We start from the raw sequence: 15,711 nt of genomic DNA on the forward strand, positions 1-15,711 counted from the left end.
ATATTCAGCAGTTTATACCTTGGGAGCTGGAAGCGTTTCTCCATGGTGAATTTGTAATATTAATTGGCCATGTCAGTTCATGACAAATGTAGTGACATCTATTTCAAGTATTTCAGTTTTATGGTGCTGAAAAAGTGACACACGCTTGAGATAAGTAATCTCACAAAAGATCTTCACGCTCTCTCCGAAGCGGTTCCAGAACACGCTCTCAGAGGAGACGCAAATCGGCTGTGGGTTCAGGGGGCCGCCCCCTTCCTTTTGCTCCAGGCTGAGAAGGAGCCTGAGGAGGGAGGAGAGCGGTGCCCTCCCTGTCACACGTCGTTCAGGCTCATGCGACTTGGGTTGAGGCGCGGCCACGGACTCTCTTGCCAGGGCACTGGGCATTTACTTGATCTGCGTGTCTGCTGCTCAGAGGCCGTGCCCATTAGCAAAAGGAAAATAGTGCCATGCTCACTGTGTGCAATCTGCCCTCTTCCCTCTCCGGGGCATCTGGCAGCGTCTGGACATGTTCTGGTTGTCACGTCTCAGGGGGGAATGAGTTGCTATTGGCATCTGGTGAGTTCAGGCCAGGAATGCTGCTTAACGCCTACAAGGCATGGGACAGGCCCCCGTGAAGTATTGTTCAGCCCCCAAAAGCCAGTGGGGCCAAAGCTGAGAAACCCTGCAATTGTGTGGAACATGCCTTTTTCTACTTCTCAAGCTTGGCTGGGCCCCAGGAGACCCATGTGACCAAGGTGAGGGGTGCTGACACCTATGGGAGGTAGGGCGGGCAGAGTGAGGGAGGTATGAAGGAAGCCTTCTGGCAGATGGTGAGGCGGCAGACCACAAAACGATGCCACGGAAAACATGGGAGTGGTTAGACCAGGTGTCTTGGGCAACAGAAGGAGGGAGCCATCCCTGCAGTTGGACTGGGCTTCCAGAAGGAGAGGGTGTTTGAGTTTACTTGCAAAGATAGGGCGAAAGGCATTTCAGCCCAACCAAGTGGACACATTTGTCAAATAGAACTCAGCAACATCTTTTCACATGCTTAGTATGACAACGGTTCCAAAATAGCACCACAACAAAATAGACTTGTGGGTATGCAGGGAGAGTATATTCACACAGTTGTGTTGTCAGCCTTCTCCGTATGTCTAAGATACGGAAGGCTCCCTTATTCCTGTTTTACAGATGTGGAGACTGAGGCCCAAACAGATTAAGTGACTGCTGAAGCTCCCAGAGTCTGTCAGTGAAAAGGAAGGGACCAGAGGCTGCATCTGTTTTTGTTATTGTTGTTGTTCTCTATTAAGTGGAACAAATTGTTATTTTTTTGGTGATTATTTCACATGTGTAGTTTCTGATATCACAAACATATATTGCTTGTGAAATTTTAAAGATGCAGTCAGGTCAAAGAAGGAAAAGAGAATTGTCCTGGAAACTGCTCCTTTCCAATTAACACGGTTTCCATGCTATTAAATCGGCAGCAGCAGCATTTGTAATAGCTGCCCAGTGCCTTAATGTATAGGTGGACTGTAATTTACTTAACCAATCCCCTGTTGTTGGACATACAGGTTATGCACAATTTCTCGATTGAAAATGCAGTCGTGACGAATGTCTTTGTAGCACACACCAATCACTGATTGCCAAGTGTGCAACCAAGAGCTGGTTCTGAGAGAGGGGGTGGGCTTTGAGGTAAATTGCTAAATTGTCTTCTTGAAAGATTGAGAGGTTACTTGCTTGTATTTTCATTTCGTATAGTTTTCCAAAGCCAAGTTGAATCTTGGCTACTTTCACTATGTAGTTCTTTGAATTAGTGAAGCTAAACCTTTTTTTGTTTTGTCTTGTTTTGTTTTATATGTACTTATCAACACTGTCTCTTTGGAAAGAGTCTCTTCATGTCCATTGATTTCTATCACTGGGCCTTTATGTTTATGAAATAACTTTTTATGTGTTCAGGTTGGGATAGTAGCCCTTTGTTATGTTTATCTTAAGTATTTCCTCACGATCTCTCCTTTTTTTGTCTTATAATTTTATGCTTAATTTAATTTTTAAGGTTTTATTTTTGTTTTCAGACAGAGCATGAATGGGGGAGGGGAGAGAGAGAGAGAGAGAATGTCTGCCCTGACATATGGATCCTGACTCCAACTGAGAGCCGTGAGATCATGACCTGAGCCAAAACCAGGATGCTTAACAGACTGAGCCACCCATGCACCCCTGTGCTTCATTTTAGTGTAGCCAAATTCGTCAGCCTAGTGTCTCTTGTCTCTGCTTTTCATTGTTATGTTTTAAAAATCCTTCTCCACTGTAACATTCTATTCGCTATGCCTTACTAGCCCTTACTAGCTCCTATGTTTAACCTTGAAATCATTGAATTCATTGGGAATCTTTTTTTTTTTTAATTTGCCAAGAGAAATGGGGTGTCTATTTTCTTTTCCCCAGATGATTAGTCATTTGTTCCAACACCAGTTATTGGAATAATTTATTCCTTCCCCAGTAAGTACACCTGGGCTGATTATGAAAACTATACTTCAATGGATATACTTAGTATTTTCAGTGAATATACTTCAATATTATTTCATGTTAATTCATGAAATATTAGAGTAATATATAAAAATCCTGGAATCCTACCTTTTGGGTATATTTTGCTTTTTAGCTTCCAACCAGCCCATCCCTTTGAGTTATATGCTATTTTCCATTTTTATAATTTGACTCCCTTTCATATTACATTGAAATATATAATTGTCTTTTTCCCACCCAAGACTTTAAAAAAAAAAAAAAAGAGTTCTGGAGCTGCCGCTCCTTTTACTGTTATTTCTGCATCTAAAAAACAAAACCAAAAAACCATAACCTTGGCATTTTGGCTCCCTTTGAGAAGCAAGGCATGTAGTGCTCAGTTATCTCTTCTTCTTCCGGGTATCCTCAGCATTAGTGCAATGAATGGTGGGCGATGGATATTCTTGGCAGCTCAGACAAGACCTCCATGGGTGAAATGCTCTAATTCCGCCCTCCCCTGGAACTTGAGTTTAGGTTTAATTTGGTTTGCAAAAGGCACCAAGCCTGCCACTTCCCAGGCATCCAAGAGAAAGGTCCCTAATATTTCGAGTCTCCAGATCCTACGTTTAAGACCTCTGCTTTCTCAGGGATGCATATTATGCCAGAGAAACCTTAATAATGATTTTCCTTGACATTGCCTAGAAAATACTAGAAAGAAAATGCTTTAAAATGTTATTTGGTGTCCCGTGCCATTTTCTTGTGTAGCCTGAGCTACACTGCTCACTGCTGTGCTGCTGCCCCTCTTAGAGATGACACGAGGTAACAGATGTGTCTCATTTATTGTCACACCGAATAGGTAATAAAGGCCAGACATGACTGTTGTGGTTCTTGCTGATGGGCACACTTATCAAAGGTACACGTTCTGTGTGTCATATGCAGGAAATGCATTTCCAGTGACCAGGGCAATCAGTTAAGAGCTGTTCCCGGACATAAGGATTTCATACAGACAGATTCATATCACTTCCATTATATGTACCTCTTGCCTTCTTAAATGTTTAAAAAGAAATTGCTTTGGACACCAGGAGGTATTTATATTAGCATTTACACACCCTTCCTTTGTAGTTCTTTAGTTCACGATGCAAATGGCCTGCCTTCTTGTCAGTGTCCTCAGGGTTGTGTAATCTTTCATCTATGTTTGCAGTCAGAACCATGTGGGCTCTTAACATTACAATATCATTTTTTTTGTGGAATCTTCTTCTTCCCCATTATTCATTTTTAACCCCACATAGGTAAACACCCCAAGTTTACTTTTTGTGGATTATATATTTTAACATTAACATACTTTTCATACACATTTGAGGGAGTTTTATCATCATAACTCAGGCTTTCTTGAAGTCAGGGGAGCTAGACCCATGTTATCTGGTCACTTTAACCAATATGCTATAGTTCTGTCCTGTCACCTTTTCATTTATTCATCCACTGGGATAGTTGGTGACCAATGGAAGATAGAATCTTTATCCTTTTGAAAATACCTATCATCCCTCTCATGAAAGTTGCTGCTATCTCGTGTATATATAATCACTCCTGGGAAGTGTTTTCTTTGATTTGTGATTAAAATTGTGTATCTCCTAGACCCCAGTATATGCCTCTTGTCTATGGGCTTAGAAGATGCTTCTCTTCAGAGAAGGAGGGATAAAGTCAGAAGTTACTCAGGTAGGAAAAACAAACCAACAAACAAAGAAAGGTGAAATCAGGTTCTAGTTAACCCAAATGCAGCCATGGGTAGAATTTTAGGCTGATTTATATTCTATTTCACCACAAGATGTCACCAGGACACCATACCAGCATGGCCTCTGGAACACCTCTCTGGCCAGTAGAGTTATGGTAATCACCTAGCGTCAGCCTAGGGCCTTGGGGAGGGTGGGCTGGGAGGGGACCCCATTCTAGGGAGCTGGAGGACATCACAGATGCCTTGATGCTTCTTCCCGCTCCAGGGGCCTGTCACTTCCAGCCTTTGGGTGGAGAGTGAGGGCTGGTGACACAACACAAGAGGGTCATCGTGAAGTCCAAGGTGTTCTCTTGGCACTGCAACTTTGTATTCCTTGCATGGGGAAGAGGCATCTGTGAGGAGACTCCGTATGCATAGCCATGTCCCCCCTTTCAGTCGACATTTGTTGCATGAATAGGAATCCCATTCTCGTAGATGAAACAGGATTTCAGCTTGCGGGCCTTGTAAAATTTGAGCTTTTTGGTGAATGGCGTTATTTGAGAAACGTACCATTGAGGTTTCACCTTGCACATGTCATTGTCAGCTGGCACATCATCCAGTGAGTACTCTGTTTCCCTGTGGAGTTGTGGAAATGTTCCACCAGACCTGGGGGTTCTGGGGACTGTGTGTTCCAGGGGTCCTTTAATCCCAACTTAACTGTTTTGAGTTCTTGGCGGTGTTTATGTAGAAAGTCAAATCTAATAGCACTTTCCTTGGTTACCTGGTATCTTCTCGTTTTTATTCTTCTACCTTAGATTATTTGTCATCCTGAATTATGCCAGGGCTGGTTTGTGCTAAGGAGCTTGTCATTTAACTCAATAAAATAATAACAGCGTGTCCCATTTGTATAGTGCTGTCTGTAGGATCCTTTTAACATGTGCTCATCTGGCTGCTTAACTGTTCCTGTTGGTTGAATTGAACACACCAATAAGGGCAAATATTAATTCTCTGTTTTGGAAATAAAACCAGGGTTCATAGTGTGAATACTCAGCAAAAACTCCATAAATATTTTTGGAAGAGCCAGGACTGGAACCTTGAATTCTTGGTTCTTAATCAAGTTACTTTTCAACTCAAGTTAATTTTTTCCTGTTTGTTTAGTTTTTATTTATAATCTCCCCTTTTTTCTTGTTCTTTAAAATTTTTGTTTTTAATGTTTATTTTTGAGAGAGAGAGCAGGGGAGGGACAGAGAGAGAGGGAGACACAGAATCCGGAGCAAGCTCCCGGCCCTGAGCTGTCAGCACAGAGCCTGACATGGGGCTCAAACCCACAGACCTTGAGATCATGACCTGAGCTGAAGTTGGACACTTAACTGATTGAGCCACCCAGGCGCCTCCCCCAACCACCCCTGCCCCTTCCTGTTCTTTTAAACTCAGGAAGAGACTTTGACTTTTAACTGTCACCATTGTATGATTTAACCTATATCTGGCCCTTTAGAAGTTTAGTTTCTTCTGTAAAAGTTTTTTTAAAAATAATGGTGTGGACTGTTTGTGACCTTGTGTGTATTTATAGGACCTGGAGTAATTAGCCTGAGGAAGAAGTAATTTCTGTTTCTGGAGTTCCTGTAGGTCTCAGATTCCCAGCCATACTTTTTGTTTTTGGGTTAATTAAGTGGACCGTTTCGGTGTCTGTAGTTCATTTAAGCCATAAACCTGTGGGCCATGTGGAATCCCATTAGTGAAACCTTAGCAGAGTGCCCCCATCAGTACCAGTCTTCCTCCTGAGCAGTAGTGGCTGATCCTTTGTTCTTTCTCCTGAGAGCACCTTCTCAGATGCTTCTTTCCTTGTTGACAGTCTAATACACCCCAATTTATCCAGTATATGCTGCCAAGGAAGGTTTGGGGAAATACTTGAATTACAGAGTGACAAATAGCATGAGCATCTGCAGTCACATCTGACACGCTGTAATGAATTTACAGAAGACTAGGTCTGGCAGTTCAGCTGTGTCCGTGGTGTCTTGGGTGGAAATGAGCACAGGCATAATGTATGGGTGCACACATACAGATATATTCTTTGACTGGGCCGTGTTCATGGCAGTTAGGAATTTAAGCACAGGAAATTATGAAAAAGTAATCCCAAATTGCATTTGAATGATATTGATGAATATGCTTGCCTGGTAATATACCACTTTTACGGCATCCTAAGTTACCTTAAGTGGTTGATGAAACTTTTCACTGAGAATATTGTCAGGTGCTGAGTACCTGTTGTCAAAGCCGTGGATAATTTGCAAAGGTTTCAAATGGGAAATTTGTTTTCTCCAGCTAGGAAGCTTGGTCTCAGATCTACTTCTAAGGTTCAGTGTGAAAGGGAATGTAAACTCACTTTAAACAGGGGAAACATGATGGGGAAAATAAATCAGCCTGGGGCCTAGGCTCGGGGGCTGATGAGGGATGGATCCTGATACGTGGCCCCAAAGCGGTGATTCTATATTTTCCACCCATTTTGGTTATCCGTGCCGCTCCTTATCTCCTTAGTGCAGAAAACGGAGAGTTAGTTCAGTATTCTTAAGAACCTCCCATGATTGCATTTAGGCAATGGATTTAACAGGTATCATTATCTCTTATTTAAGCTCAGACTGTGGTGTGCACGCAGGCCTGTTGGTATGATTCATCACTGGTATGTCTGGGTTTTAATAGAAACGCTTTGAGAGCAGGGAGACAAGAACACGAACTGACGACATTGATGATTCTGGCAGCTTGACATTACCCAAGCATTCTCTTTGTTTGGTTTTCCTTCAGACTTAGATTTTGTTGTTGTTGTTCTGTTGTGTTTTGTTTTTTTCTGGGTTTTTGGTTGTCTTTTTTAGTTGTTTCTTTAAGAGAATGGATAGGGGCGAGGCAGTTCCTCCTGCAGCTTTCCTCCCAAATCAAACTGTTTCAAAGCCTTTTGCAAAACTCTTTTATGCATTTTGCTCACTGGTTGAGCAAGAGTTATGCACGAGAAGTGGCTTAGGCATTTTCACTGTGTCCATAAAGAAAATGTATATTACTATGCGTTGCACATTTGCCACTTAGAATTTCTGAATACAAATTAATCAACTTGCAGCTGTGAATAACAATAAAACACAAGATAATGTACCTGCAGAAATGAGGGCATTTGAAATCCGTTCTCAGGTGGCCGTCAGAAATAGCCAGCCAGAGTGCTGCTACCTGTTTTCCATAATTGCGTGGCTTTGCCTTTCCTTAGTTAATCCGTTTAATAAACTCCCCTGCAGAATCTAAATGCTTAAATTTAGTTTCTTTTTGTCTTTATGGTGTTTATCATTGTTAACGTGGCATCAGAGTAGCTCAACTTTCGCATCATGATAAATTCATAACCCAAGAGAAGGCAGAAAACATAATTATTATCAATTGCCTCTCTCCCGGAATTGCCATTGGCTGAATAGAGCAATATACGAACCAAAGGAGTAGCTGATTCAGAGAAATACGGGGTTGGAATTGGGCCTTGTCTTGATTGCATTGCCATTGTTTAGAAGTCCTTCCCATTGGACTTCTCTTCAAGTTTGCCCGTACGGTAAAGTCTGCAAGGCGTGTCAATATTTTAAGAGGCCTAAACTTTGATTTTTTTTTTTTCCTACACAATATGGAATCCAATGTATTTATTCAATCATTCAGTAAGTCTTCACTGAGCGACTGCTGTGGGTTAGGACACACCTGTGAATAAGGTGAAGTCTTTGTTACCTTCTATCAGAGGAATACAATTTATACAGTATGTAATATGTCAGATGATAGAGATAGAAAGTGCATTCCTTTTTTTTTTTTTTTTTTTTTTTTTAAGAGGAATGAAGTCGTTCACCGACAGCTTCAAAAATCACTCTCCTCAAAGTTACGAGTAGGGAAACTTACCCATTGAAGAATTTCAGTTTTTCACTAGGGAGACATAGTGCCAGGGTGACTGCAGTCCGAATCGAACGTGTTTGTCTCTTCATTCATTTACAGCAATAAGGATGTGACACTGTACAGGAAGTGTCTGTGGGTCTCATTCATTGGACACTGATAAATACACATGGCACTGTGACTTGACTCTCATCCCATGCCTGGTTGCACCTGGTCAGGCACTGCCTTTCCAACAGCCTTGAACTTATTTGGGCCAGTCTCGGGTTCACAACGAGGGATTTGCACAGGTTTGTAAAAGTGAATCTGAATAGATAAGGATTTCATGAAAGCAACGCTCACTGTTGGACAGAAATTCTCGTCCCTACAAATTTGGGGCCGTGATAAAGAAAACTATCTTTTGAAGTCTGAGAAACTTGGAGGTTCTCTCAAGGGGCTTATTTTTTAAAAAATTAAATTATATTTATGTATTTATTTTTTAATTTACTTTTGAGAGAGAGAGAGCATGAGCAGGGGAGGGGCAGAGAGACAGAAACACAGAATCTGAGGCAGGGTCCAGGCTCTGAGCTCAGCACAGAGCCCGATGCAGGGCTCAAACTCGCGAACCACAAGATCTTTACCTTGAACCCAAGTTGGCTCTTTAACCGACTGAGCCATCCAGGTGCCCCTACTGATTTTTTTTTTTTTTAACATTTTTTTTTTTTAAAAAGAAAATTTTTTTTTTAATGTTTATTTATTTTTGAGAGAGACAGAGACAGAATGTGAGTGGGTTGGGGCAGAGAGAGAGGGAGGCACAGAATCGGAAGCAGGCTCCAGGCTCCGAGCTGTCAGCACAGAGCCTGATGTGGAGATTGAACTCACGAGCTGTGAGATCATGACCTGAGACAAAGTTGCATGCTCAACCGACTAAGCCACCCAGGCACCCCAGATTTTTTTTTTTTAGTAGGAGGAATAACATTTTTTTAAAATTTGAATTTACTTTTTCCTAAGGTAGGCTCTTTGGAAGATTCAGCGAGATCTATAAAAATCCTGCAAAAAATGTCAACTGCTTCTCAGGATTCTCACTATCATTTATCTAGAGATCCAAAAGGAATGAATATCTGGGTCTGTTTATTTGTTTCTGAAGGACCTGCCCTCATTTAATGCTACTATCTTTTAGAGGTTTGTGGAAGGAAGGCCAGGAAAGAAAATATTCATTAATTTTGTCTGAAAAGTGGTCACATCAGCCAAAACCAGTTCAAAGTCAGAGACTGGAGTTAGGTTTTCTTGTAGTTCCACATATCTGGAATGTTCTCGAGACATTGCTCATGGCCACCGTGCTTAGCTGACCTTTCATTGTTGTACAGATTTATTCACCTCTGTTCAAGATACATCTTCCCCTATCGCAATGGCCAGGTGGAGGATAGTTTCAATATGTTGTGGTGGCTTGTGTCAGACAATGTGTGGCTTCTGCGTGAATGGATTCCATGACAAGCACCCCGTTTGAGCTCAACCAAAAATCTGACACATTGTCCTTGGACAATTCCGTTTGCGTTCCAGGATATACCTCAGTCTCGCCAAAATATGTCGATGTTTTCCTCTCCTTGGGCTCTGTGCTGATTCCTTGCACTGGGAAAAGCCATCCCCAGTTCTTGGCCCTGGAGGCATCTAAGTATTGGCTGCTCCTCCTGGCCTTCCCGCCGAGCCGTGTGGCCTAACATTCTAATCCTACAGATACAGGACCAGCTTGTTAATTATGTTAGAGGAAGTTAACTGATTTTAGTCCCGAACCTGGGGTTGTTTCATACTTGTTTTTTTTTATATCTGGATTTTATAATGAATTCACCATACATGTAGCTATTCCTTTGCTTTTTTTTTTTTTTTTTTTAGAAAAAAACAAAAACCCAAAAAACAACAAACATAAAACCTTTGTGAATGCTAACTGATACACAGCCTTTATAAATTTAAAGTGTAATGTTCAAAATGCCCTAACCCCCGAATTCTCTGGTTCAGGTTATTATATTTTTATGAGCATCAATTTTGATAGAGGCCTTTTAAAATCAGTTGCTCCCTGTAATTACAAATCTGCCTTCTGGTATTTACGATATATCACATGAATATACTTGAGGGTCATGAGAAGTTCACATGTGCAGTGTAGGGCCCCATGCCTTTCGCCAAAGTGTTGGCTCAAGTAGCTGTGTTTTTGTACATCTCTGCAGGATGTACACGTTCTCCAATAGCCAGACTCCTATGGCCTCACGCCCTTTCAGTTTTGAAAGCCTTGAGAAAGAGCAGTTTGTTTAATTCAGGATTTCGGGCAGTCCAGGACTTGATCAGGTATTTTTGAACTTGAAGAACTAGGAAGCCATCACCTCAAAATTTTCCCAACTTAATTTTCCCAACCCAGAAGTCACTCTGATTTTTTTTTTAAAAAAAATTTTTTTTTCAACGTTTTTGATTTATTTTTGGGACAGAGAGAGACAGAGCATGAACGGGGGAGGGGCAGAGAGAGAGGGAGACACAGAATCGGAAACAGGCTCCAGGCTCCGAGCCATCAGCCCAGAGCCCGACGCGGGGCTCGAACTCACGGACCGCGAGATCGTGACCTGGCTGAAGTCGGACGCTTAACCGACTGCGCCACCCAGGCGCCCCCACTCTGATTTTTATTACACATTGACGATAATTCACTTGGATTGATTTGGGCGGGGTGGGGGGCACCTACAAGTCTGTATTTTAAAAATAGAAGTAAAATGAGAAAGACCCATGAATGTCATCATCTAAGGGATTTGAAAGTAAAATTTAACTTAAAAAATTTTTGATCAAGTTGATATAGCAGGATCTTGGATATAGATTTTTCTTTTTTTTTTTTTTTAACTAGGGGATAGAGACAGAAACCAAACTTCCAACTTCCTGCTGGGTGGTTTTGAAAACTCACAAATAACTGTGGGTCCTTCCATCAAGAGAAGGGGGAGAGGAAAACCCCACCCCTTACCAGCTGGCTTTAAAATGAGAAAAAATACACACACACACACACACACACACACATATAATAATGTTGATGATGATAAAGGAGGAAAACGCCACAAATAATTAGGAATTTATTTTAAATTATCATGAAATATTTATCATTGTTATTGATGGGGAAAGGACCATATCACACCTTATTTCTTCATTGAGCTCAGCACTTTGGAATGTGTCCGTGTTTCTCAGTCATGGTGTGTGTTCTTCAATTTGGTTCTACGTTTTGTTTTTGGAGAGGACGCATCAGTAACGTTGAACTTCTGGCATGGTGAGACAAGCCTTCCTTGGCCTGCTCTTCTGATCCCCTGGTGGCCTGGAGAGCCGGAAGCGTATGCCAGATGCTCGTGGTTAAGGATGAAGCGAGAGAGCACTGCCTTCCTCTAGACTAGAGAAGCCTCCAGACCACAGCTGCGGTGCCACAGGGGCCCTTGACCTTGACTCCACTGCTCTGTCTCCACTATCAGGGCCTTCCAGCTCATTTTGCAGTCTCTGCTTCCCACCTTGTGCCTTTTTGCTCCTGACTCCTACTCTGGGCCCCCTCCTTCAGACTCTTCAAAGGGAGGGGATCTGACTGGTCATGTGTAGTCACATTGTGCCTTTTGGACAAAGCACTCAAGCCAGGCCACCTCGGGGTCTGGCTGTTCTCACATCATGGGTGCTCCCTCCCATTGCACAGACAGCAAGCCCAAGGTAATCGAGGCAAGGAGATCCCGGAGCCACCCATTTCCGAGGACACGCAGCCTCACTGGGAGCCTGTGAGTGGAGGTGTTGCCCCCGGCAGAGGGCTGTGAGCTTGGTTCCTGCCAGAAACCAGAACGAGGCCTTTGTCTCTGAAGGGCCAGAGAGCAAATATTTTCAGCTTTGCAGGCTGTACAGTCTTTGTTGTAATTACAGTTGACCCTTGAGCTGCATGGGTTTGAACTTCGTGGGTCTACTTATATGTTGATTTTTTTTTTCTTAATATGAAATTTATTGTCAAATTGGATTCCATATAACACCCAGCACTCATCCCAACAGGTGCCCTCCTCAATGCCCATCACCCACTTTCCCCTCTTCCCCAACCCCCATCAACCCTCAGTTTGTTCTCAGGTTTTAAGAGTCTCTTATGGTTTGGCTCTCTCCCTCTCTCTCTTTTTTTTTTTTTCTTCCCCTCCCCCCATGGTCTTCTGTTAAGTTTCTCAGGATCCACGTAAGAGTGAAAACATATGGTATCTGTCTTTCTCTCTATGACTTATTTCACTTAGCATCACACTCTCCACTTCCATCCACGTTGCTACAAAAGGCCATATTTCATTCTTTCTCATTGCCATGTAGTATTCCATTGTGTATATAAACCACAACTTCTTTATCCATTCATCAGTTGATGGACATTTAGGCTCTTTCCATCATTTGGCTATTGTTGAGAGTGCTGCTATAAACATTGGGGTACAAGTGCCCCTATGCATCAGCACTCCTGTATCCCTTGGGTAAATTCTTAGCAGTGCTATTGCTAGGTCATAGGGTAGGTCTATTTTTAATTTTCTGAGGAACCTCCACACTGTTTTCCAGAGTGGCTGCACCAGTTTGCACTCCCACCAACAGTGCAAGAGGGTTCCCGTTTCTCCACATCCTTGCCAGCATCTATGGTCTCCTGATTTGTTCATTTTAGCCACTCTGACCGGTGTGAGGTGATATCTCAGTTTGGTTTTGATTTGTATTTCCCTGATAAGTGACGTTGAGCATGTTTTCATGTGCCTGTTGGCCATCTGGAAGTCTTCTTCAGAGAAGTGTCTATTCATGTCTTCTGCCCGTTTCTTCACTGGATTATTTGTTTTTTGGGTGTGGAGTTTGGTGAGTTCTTTATAGATTTTGGATCTAGCCCTTTATCTGATAGGTCATTTGCAAATATCGTTTCCCATTCCGTCGGTTGCCTTTTAGTTCTGTTGATTGTTTCCTTTGCAGTGCAGAAGCTTTTTTTTTTTTTTTTTTTTTTTTAATTTGAAAGTAGTCGTTTATTAAATGACCAGATTACAAAAATAATCATGGTGGATACCTTAGTTCATTCTTCTAATAAGCCTATTGATCTGGTCTTCCCTGTTGCCAGCATCTCCACCTTCTACAAAATGGGTGGTCTTCTTCTTCATTCCCCCTCGTGGAGAAGATAACTTGAAGGGCCATAAAAAGTTGTTTGCTTCTTTGAAACGTTTTCCAACAGTGTAGATCTCATGAATCAGATCCTCCATGCAAATGATGCCATATTTACCAAGAGATCGAGCGATCAATGTGTTATCTGTCAGGGCAATTCGCTTCTTGTTGATTTTGCCATAACCACGCTTGTAGATCAGTTCATTCACTGACTTCAGGTTTGGGTACCCCCATGCGATATATGGTTCCACAATCCTTAGCATGTTAACTGAAGCCTTGTTGAGCTTAACAAAGGTGCCGTTGAAGATCTGGCGAAGGCGAAGAAGCTGCAACACCTTTCGAACCTTTGGGCTCACACCATTGATACCTCGGATCCTGATGACAAATGCCAATTTGGGTTCTGCAGGTACGTAGAAGTTGCTAGCTTTTCTTGCCATTCTAGCCATGCGGATCTCAGTTCTGTACATCTGCCTGTATTCCTTGTGGTAATGCTTAGCTTTTTCATAAATAAGCTTCCTCCTTGCCTTTCGAAGCATTTTTTGGGCAAATTTCTTTCTCAGACGCTTGATCTTCAACTCTGCGAAATTCCTTCGCTTTTTCTTGAGAGTTTCTGGCACAGCAGGAACCTTCTTTTTCTTCTCTTCTGCACCCTCCATGGTTCCAGCCGGAAAAAGAGGCAGTGCAGAAGCTTTTTATCTTCATGAGGTCCCAGTAGTTGATTTTTGGTTTTAATTCCCTTGCCTTTGGAGATGTGTCAAGTAAGAAATTGTTGTGGCTGAGGTCAGAGAGGTGTTTTCTTGCTTTCTCCTCTAGGGTTTTGATGGTTTCCTGTCTCACATTCAGGTCCTTTATCCATTTTGAGTTTATTTTTGTGAATGGTGTGAGAAAGTGGTCTAGTTTCAACCTTCTGCATGTTGCTGTCCAGTTCTCCCAGCACCATTTGTTAAAGAGACTTTTTTCCATTGGATATTCTTTCCTGGTTTGTCAAAGATTAGTTGGCTATACTTTTGTGGGTCCAATTCTGGAGTCTCGATTCTTTTCCATTGGTCTGTGTGTCTGTTTTTGTGCCAATACCAGGCTGTCTTGATGATTACAGCTTTGTAGTGGAGGCTAAAGTCTGGGATTGTGACGCCTCCCGCTTTGGTCTTATTCTTCAATATTACTTTGGCTGTATGTTGATTTTTTACAGTACAGTACTGCAAGTGTATTTTCCCTTCCTTATTGGTTTTGTTTTGTTTTCAGTATTTTATTTATTTTCGAAAGAGAGACAGAGTACAAGCAGGGGAGGGGCAGAGAGAGAGAGAGGGAGACACAGAATCCGAAGCAGGCTCCAGGCTCTGAGCCGTCAGCACAGAGCCTGATGTGGGGCTTGAACTCACGAGCCATGAGATCATGACTTGAGCCGAAGTCAGATGCTTAACCCACTGAGACACCCAGGTTCCCCATTATGGTTTTCTTAATAACATTTTCTTTTTTTTTTTTTTTAGGTCACTTTATTGTAAGAATACAGTGTGTGTGTGTATGTGTGTGTGTGTGTGTGTGTGTGTGTGTGTGTATATATATATAATATAAAACATATATATAATTTGTATAATGTAAAAAATATATGTTAATCGAATGTTTGTGTCATTGGTGAGGCTTGTGGTCAACAGTAGTCTATTAGTAGTTAAGTTTTGGGGGAGTCAAAAGTTGTAGATGGATATTCAACTGTGTGAGCGATGGCACCTCTAACCTCTGTATTGTTCAAGGGTCAACCGTACTCATTTTGCTGTTGGAACATGAAAGTAGCCACAGGCAATGCATAAATGAATGGCTGTGTTCTGATAAAACTTTATTTACGGGAATAGGCAGTGGGCCAGACCTGGCCCAGGGACCATAGTTGTTTGCTAGACTCTAGTGTGTTGAGTACAGTTTCTGAGCCTCAGATCTGCCTCTTGCTAACCTTGCGACTTGGGAAGTTAATTGAAATCCTATGGCCCAGTTTTCTCTTCAGTCAAATGGGGACAAAATAGCTTTTTAGCATAGTTATTAAAAATGTTTGATGAAATGATGTGCACAGTGAGCTCAGAGTATAAGATCTCAACGAATACTGTTTTCATCAATGATCTCCTTATGCACACTTCCAGCAGAAGGTGGGAGATGGTTCTGGATCTGAGGCTGTTGGAAAAGAAATAGGTGTTATTGTGAAGCTTTTGATTCTTCAGGTTGTCAGCTGACCTTGATTTTTTGGCAGATACATTCAGAGCTTTAAAGGTCATTTTGTGTTTTTTTCCTTTCCATGTTGGGAACATCATCTGCATTGCCATTTCAAACACTAGATTGGCCTTTAAGTGGTTTACTCGCATGTGTTTTTTCCGTAATTGTTTCCAACTATTTCTGAGGCTGGACTACACGTTTTATTCATTTATCTTGTTAAATTTTATTTTAGAGAGAGAGAGAGAGAGAACGAGCATACCAGCAGGGTACAGGGGCAGAGGGATAGAGAACGTTAAGCAGGCTCCATGATCAGTATGGAGTCT

General features: G+C 42.1%; 2 protein-coding genes across 2 annotated transcripts in view; one reads left to right on the top strand and one right to left on the bottom strand.

Moving 5' to 3' along the window:
* WWOX (WW domain containing oxidoreductase) overlaps positions 1 to 15,711 on the top strand; it is a 304,629-nt gene that overhangs the window by 106,447 nt on the left and 182,471 nt on the right. The gene's annotated exons all lie outside the window — the stretch shown is intronic.
* LOC131499370 (large ribosomal subunit protein uL30-like) lies at positions 13,019 to 13,870 on the bottom strand. The gene has a single exon (XM_058707329.1). The coding sequence runs from the start codon at positions 13,846 to 13,848 to the stop codon at positions 13,102 to 13,104; it is 747 nt and encodes a 248-aa protein (XP_058563312.1). The 5' UTR covers positions 13,849 to 13,870; the 3' UTR covers positions 13,019 to 13,101.

The sequence above is a fragment of the Neofelis nebulosa genome, chromosome 17 (genome assembly GCF_028018385.1).
Source record: "Neofelis nebulosa isolate mNeoNeb1 chromosome 17, mNeoNeb1.pri, whole genome shotgun sequence".
NCBI lineage: Eukaryota > Metazoa > Chordata > Mammalia > Carnivora > Felidae > Neofelis > Neofelis nebulosa.

Coding starts and splice junctions, on each gene's coding strand:
- LOC131499370 (XM_058707329.1), bottom strand. CDS start 13,848: ATGGAGGGTGCAGAAGAGAAGAAAAAGAAGGTTCCTGCTGTGCCAGAA.